We start from the raw sequence: 7,033 nt of genomic DNA, 5'->3' as shown, positions 1-7,033 counted from the left end.
TAAATTATGACACTCGTTGATTTATTTTTTTTATCAGTTGTTAAGTTATGCCAGAAATCCATTCCCAGCAAAGCACAATTAGCTTCTTGCTTTTCCGAATTGGAAAAGAATAGCAAAAATACACAAGCTTTGATTGCTTCAGAAGGGTTTATTCTCCTTATCTCTACTTCAGCAAATCGTTTTCATTTTGGTTTTAAACCAAATAAAGGGGATTCCGCTCAAGGCATAATGTAAACCTGTGACCCCCCCCCCCCAAAAAAAAATCTAAACTCATCTATTCATGGTAGTACACTATGGACTATAGCACGCTTTCTCAAACTCAGCCCTCCAGATGTTTTGAGACTACAGTTCCCATCATCCCTGACCACTGGTCCTGCTAGCTAGGGATCATGGGGGTTGTAGGCCAAAAACATCTGGAGGGCTAAGTTTGAGGAAGCCTGGACTATAGTAGTACATTTTGCTGTTTGGGTCCCTTAGGAAAAAATGCACATATATCCTTCATGAGCAGTGAGATGTCAGGATGGCTATGGACTTCTGTGGGACCACATTTTGGTCCCATTGAGACTGGCCTTCCACATAAATCCATTTTCACAAGAGAAAGCAAATTCATACCCAGTTCAGAATCTCATGTCCTGCTGCAGTCTGAGAATCATACGTATGTTAATTGGAGATACACAGGTTGAAGTGCAACTTGTTTAAACTTTTCTTTAATGGCATAGGAGCCGAGATTCCATTGTCTCCATGTCAACAGAGCAGGAGGGGGTGGAGCTATCCTGTGACCCTCCAGATATTGCTGGACTACAACTCCTAATACCCTTCCCCAATGGCAGTGCTGACTGGAGCTGATGGGAGTTGAAGCCCTCAGAAATGGCTGCAGGGCCTCAGGGACCCCATCTCAGCTGTAGGGGGAAATCTCTCAAATTTAAAAGGATCCAAATGGTTCTGATTACATACAGTGGTACCTCGGTTTTCGAAGATAATCTGTTCCAGAAGACCTTTCGAGTTCTGAAACGTTCGAAAACCGAGGTGCAAAGGGCGGTGTGCAAATTTAATAGAGAAAATTGAGAAAAATACAGTGGAACCTCGACTTCCGAAGTGCGTTTGAAAAGGGAAGCATTTACTTTCGGGTTTACGGCGTTCGAGTTCTGAACTTTTGTCAACGGAGATGTTCGAAAACTGAGGTACCACTGTACTTCTGGGCCAGTTCTTGAAAACACAGCATTACAGAATTCAGCAGGCCTACTCTATATGGAGAACATCCAAGACAGAACGACCAAGCTACCTCAAATATCTGTTATATCCACTGATATAATGTGACAATCCAATATCTGTAGTAATAAACTGTTTTTTGTGGACTTTAACCCTGTTGCTAGAAACAGGCTTCATACGAAACTGAGCCTTTAGATACCTATTCCAGGTAACCTGCACTGACTTCAGTAAGAGTTACTGCCAAGACTAGAGTTGGAATAGAAATGTCCGTCTGGTCTTCTCTTGGGGATTTTGTACTTAGACCTCCAGCTCCATGTGGAGAGTGTGGGAATCCACATGGCAGCCATCACAGTTGGAAACCGCTTTTCAAAAAGTTGTCCTGAGGAATGTGAAGAGCTTCCACATCAGTCTCTGCGGCTGCCAACTCGCAGTGTTGATTCTGAGCATTTACACATTATTTGGTTGAACCATGAGGAAAGCAGCTTTCAAAACATCACAGCCGGCATGGAGTGCAACGTTTCTCGAGCCATTTTTTGGCAGTCTCCGCACAAGAGCTGTAACATTTGATCCAAAGCTTACGAGCCTCCGGAGAACGAGAGTGTGGCCATTATTCTGGAAAACTTGTTTCAGTTTCCAGTCATTCTTATTGCAACAACATCCCTCTTCACAAGAACTACCCACACATTGAATCAATGTGCGAGTGGAGTCATGCCAAGCGACTCCTCCCCGATTTCCTGGTGCTCATGCTGTGCTAGGGATGCCAAGAGCAGTCAAGTCAGCATGCAGGATACTGGGGGCAGGGCTGGTTGGTGTGGCTTCAGCATGCGAACATGGCTTCAACGTGAGTGGTTCTTGGGAAGAGGACTTCTTTGCACCTCTGTTTCAGTGTTTCATGAACCGATTCAGCATATATCATGATTTGGCCCAGTGCAAATAATCCTCTATTGTGAGAAAGTTAAAGAGTATGGCTAATGTACCCGCTTAATATAGCACACAAGTAAGACCCAACCAAATCCCCATCTCCAAATAAAATATTCGGAAGTCCTATTTCTGGACTGTTTTCTTAGAGGGAAATGACATCTTCATTTCATTATCATATTCCTATAGACACTAATGCAGAACCATTCAAATCATTAATGTACAGTGGTACCTCGGGTTACATACGCTTCAGGTTACAGACTCCGCTAACCCAGAAATAGTACCTCGGGTTAAGAACTTTGCTTCAGGATGACAACAAAAATCGTGCTCTGGCGGTGCAGCGGCAGCGGGAGGCCCCATTAGCTAAAGTGGTCCTTCAGGGTAAGAACAGTTTCAGGTTAAGAACGGACCTCCGGAACGAATTAAGTATGTAACCAGAGGTACCACTGTAATAGCCAATGTCTGAAAGTTGGTTGATGTTGACAAAGCCTAAAAAAGGAATGTAGTTTTATTCATGTCTTTTAAGAGGTAAGTTCCATTTTGTTCAATTGGGCTTACTCCCAATTAAGTACAGACTAGGCACACTAGCCTGAGAGCAAGCCTAATTGAATGCAGTGCGACTTGTTTCTGAGTAAACATGCACAGGATTGTACTGTGAAGATAGATTTTGGACACTGACTGAATCCATTTGGAATGGTCAGAAATCACATATGAAAGCCAACATTTGTTCAAAGCCAATGTACTACTTTCAAAATAGTATAAAATAATTTGAACAAAAAGGAGCTTTTGTGTGGTTCCTTTTGCACTTTAATGAAGAAAAAGAGAAAGCCATTATCAGGGGAAGCAATGAATAAATTATGTAAGACAAAATAAAAATGCACAGGTGGAAGGCCTGATCCTATAAATCATTTGAGAAACTGGTCATTTGTGGACAACAACTTTGAAAACAAATGTTCATCATCTCCAGATAAGATAGGCAAAGCTGAACAATAATAACCCTGGGTTCAAATGACTGTCCTACAGGTACGATTTTGTCCTTTTGCAGGTACAGAGTCTGTAGCCCTCAAGTTGGCTGTCAAAACATAATCTGTGTTGCCTTGGGGAAAAGCACTTTAGCAGTTTGGCACTTGGGTAAACAAGGCCGTGTTCCCACTGTGGCTGTGTAGGCGCAACCAAACACAGTGGGACTTACTCCCAAGTAAACATATGTAGGATTGCACTACTGGTTACAGTTTAAACAAACTGAATGTTATTTACTTAAAATCAGAGTTAAAATGATATGATTTTAATATGGATTATTTTAATAGCATACAACCATACAACTAATGATCCCTGTGGCTGAATTTATTTACCTCATTGTGAACCCCCATATGCATAGCTTGTGTTCCCCTCAAACTCAAACCTTCCTGAAAGTATGAATCAAACCTCAATCTTGAAACCTAACACGCCCTTGACTGTATCACTTTAAAGGCACTATTGTGATTTTTTAAACGCACGCTGGATTATTTAGGACTAAAGACTTGGGCATGTGATGCGCAAACCTAGCTGAGGCTGCATGTGCAGGGAAGCAGGTTTGGGCTATGTGGGGAAGTGTGGGCACAACTGTGCGGTACAAATGCCATTCCCCCATTTGAAGCAGCTGCAAACCTTTTCTTTAAAAACAAACCTGAAATCTTCTCAGGCAAGCTAGGTGCTTCTCCTTCCCCATCTAGCAGCTAAGTTGGCCACTTAAAGGTAAAGGGACCCCTGACCATTAGGTCCAGTCGTGGCCGACTCTGGGGTTGTGGCGCTCATCTCACTTTATTGGCCGAGGGAGCCAGCGTACAGCTTCCGGGTCATGTGGCCAGCATGACTAAGCCGCTTCTGGAGAACCAAAGCAGCGCATGGAAATGTCGTTTACCTTCCCGCCGGAGTGGTACCTATTTATCTACTTGCACTTTGACGTGCTTTCGAACTGCTAGGTTGGCAGAAGCAGGGACCGAGCAACCGGAGCGCACCCCGTCGTGGGGAGCTGAACCGCCGACCTTCTGATCGGCAAGCCCTAGGCTCTGTGGTTTAACCCACACATCACAAAAAAAGACAAGAGATTTGCATGGATTTTGCATGCGTTAATTTATGTTGCGATGCATATTTTGGAAATAATTTCTAATTTAAATAGACATACAATACATATCGCCAATGTGTAGAACCCTACACTCAGCTGCTAAAAGTTATTGGGCATCTTTATGGCCCCGAGTCTTCCTTCCTGTTTTTATCTTTAAGCCAAGCTTGGCCTGGACAAGCGCAACAGAGGACTCCTTCAAACAGAAGCCTATTCCAGCAGCCCTTCAAATACAGGGCTGTCTGGGATTGCAAAATGGAATGGTTTTTTCCTCCCAGGAGCTCAAGGCGGCACACATGCCTGTTATATCCTTGCAACCACCCTGTGAGGTAGGCTAGGCTGAGAAAAAGCGACTAGCACAAGGTCACCCAGTGGGTGCTACAGCAGAGCCAAGATCCAAACCCCTGCGCCTGCTATATCAGAATGGGGGTGTAGCGTGTGACTTTCCTCTTTTCATTTTGACTGCGGCTGAACTGACTCTGATACCCCGTTATGGAATTAAACAGAACAGAAACTAATCAATCCCCCTAAGTGGAAGAAGTGAGGCTGCACGTGTAAGTGGCCTTTCCCCTGCATATACACAGTCTCATGCAGACCCCCAGCACCACCGCAACGCTAATCTGAAGTGGCTGGATGTGCCCTTTGACAAACTACGGGTGACTACAGTTTGATCAGGCCAAGGAATGGATTATACAAGAAGATCAATGTTAAGTCCGGAAGTCTTTGTTTCTGTGTTGTCCCTGCCATCTGGGGAAAAAACAGAAAATTGCCTTCTGTTCCAGCACCGAAAGAGAGGTTTTAAACTTCAGCATTTTGAAGCCTCCCGTTTTCAGATATATGACTAAGGGGGGGTGGGAGTTTGCCTTGCCTTTTGGTGGCTTTGTTTTTACTGTACCTTATTTTCTTCTTCTGAAACAAAATGAAATTGGAGTCAGGTAGCTTATATCGTCAGGATGAAAAACAACATACAAAGCTCATGTATAGTAAATATTACAAAACATGTATTTGTAGTGCAAGTTGGGGGGGAAAAAACAAAAAAACAGGGGCTTCACTCATACTGGCCAGCTAGAGGGAAACACACAATTCCAAGTGATCAACAAGAGCCCCTAAGTTAAAACTCTTCAGAGTTGACAGTATTAACAGAGTACAAAAATATGGTGAAAATTTACACGTTACACATAAAGTACTTAATTTTTTAATAGTTTACAATAGAGATCTACAGATATGTTTCCAATTAAGCTGGCTTCTTACTACCCACCTATTGTAATACTATAGGTACGGTTACATATACAAAACAAAAAAACAAAAGAAAATCCCGCGCACACACAAATAAAACAGACAAACAATCCCAAAGCAATAGCTATACAGCAACATATTAGGGTCTGAAGATTAGACCAGTACATGTTAAATATTTCACTGGTTTACTAAACTGACGGTTTAGTTCATTTACAGTCACTGGTGGTGGTATGTTTGAATGTTTAAAAGAATCTTAATAGACTTGTCTTTGAGACTGAAACAAAAATGTCCTTTATTGTTAAGGTTTTCAGTATAAAAACAAATGGTGCGAGGCTTTGCATAGGCTCTCGGCAAGAAAAACAACGGTGTATGTGGCTTTTTCTTTTTAAGGCAGACTTCCTGAAAAATAGCAAACTACTGTTTTAACTGAGCTAAACAAATCATGGTTTGCAGAATTTTTTTAAAAAGATCTCTTTTTTTGAGCTCAGGTTTCTAAGGAATGAAACCAGGTTTCTTGCTGTTTATTTGGTCTGCTCGTTTTTTGTTTGTTTTTTTGCTCCCTCGTTCCCCCCACCCCTCCCCTATGGTAATGACATGCTCCCTCATTTGATCATATAACACAAAAATAAATAATGCGCTGTTAATTTCTAAGAACTACAGGGAATGGGTAGAGCATCTATGGCGTAACACGGAGGTCAAGTAAGCCACGGAACAGATACAGCAACTCCACTGAATGGGATATTTTTCCTGTTTTTTTCCTTTCACATAAGAACTCTATCAAATTCTTCCAGTGTTTATTTTTTTAAAAGGTTTTTTTTTCATTTTCTTTTCTTTCTTGTTAGTATTTTTTTTTTTTGCTTTTTTTTTTTTTAAAGAAAATTCCTTCTTGTCTATCTCACTAACCAAGTAGTTGAAATGTAGGATAAGGCCTTCACGGTTTTTGCTTCAGATGATGGTGTGTGGTTTTTTTGAAAACAAAACGCAAAACAATGAAACAAACTCTCAAACGATTTGGACTAGTACCGCTTTTTTTTCTCCTTTTTTTTGTTTTTTTAAATCACTGCTTGACCCTATGTGTTCTTTACATTTCTTCTTCTTCTTCTTCTTATGTTTTGTTTTCTTCCTTTCTTTTCCAATGCACTTGCTGGTGCTGCTTCAGAATATCCCTTAGCTGCATTTGCAAGACTTTACGATCATGTTAGAAAGTTGTTCGATTTTGGGCGTCTTTCCAATGTAATACAAGATGGTGAGGGGCTCCAAATCTTGGGATACACAGCATGGAGATGCAGAGGCTTCTGGGTTGATAGTGTTGTACAAGCTGAGAACCTGGAAAGAGAGGAAAGAGAGATGAAGGCATTTCCTCCAGATGCTCAGCAACACATTTCATAGGTTCAATGGATTTCAGCTTGGTTTTACAAACATGAAGAACTGGGATGCTGGATCAGACCAAAGACCAAACCCAGGATCCTGTTTCCATAGTGGACCGTAATTAATCGATTCACATTCATTCATAGTAAACAACCAGTTGCTTCTGGGAAGACCACAGGCAAGACACGGGGCCAACCGCCC

At 41.9% G+C, this 7,033-nt stretch overlaps 1 protein-coding gene across 1 annotated transcript in view; it reads right to left on the bottom strand.

Moving 5' to 3' along the window:
- Positions 1–5,932: 5,932 nt before the first annotated feature.
- TGFB2 (transforming growth factor beta 2) overlaps positions 5,933–7,033 on the bottom strand; it is an 81,507-nt gene continuing 80,406 nt past the window's right edge. Inside the window, exon 7 of the mRNA XM_083433363.1 lies at positions 5,933–6,790. Coding sequence (XP_083289489.1) covers positions 6,632–6,790 — 159 coding nt within the window. The 3' untranslated portion in view covers positions 5,933–6,631. The remainder of the gene's footprint in view (positions 6,791–7,033) is intronic.

This window comes from Podarcis tiliguerta, assembly GCF_965153285.1.
Source record: "Podarcis tiliguerta genome assembly, chromosome: 3".
Taxonomy (NCBI): domain Eukaryota; kingdom Metazoa; phylum Chordata; class Lepidosauria; order Squamata; family Lacertidae; genus Podarcis; species Podarcis tiliguerta.
Note: the sequence above shows the minus strand (reverse complement) of the source record. Positions and strands in the feature narration are given on the sequence as shown.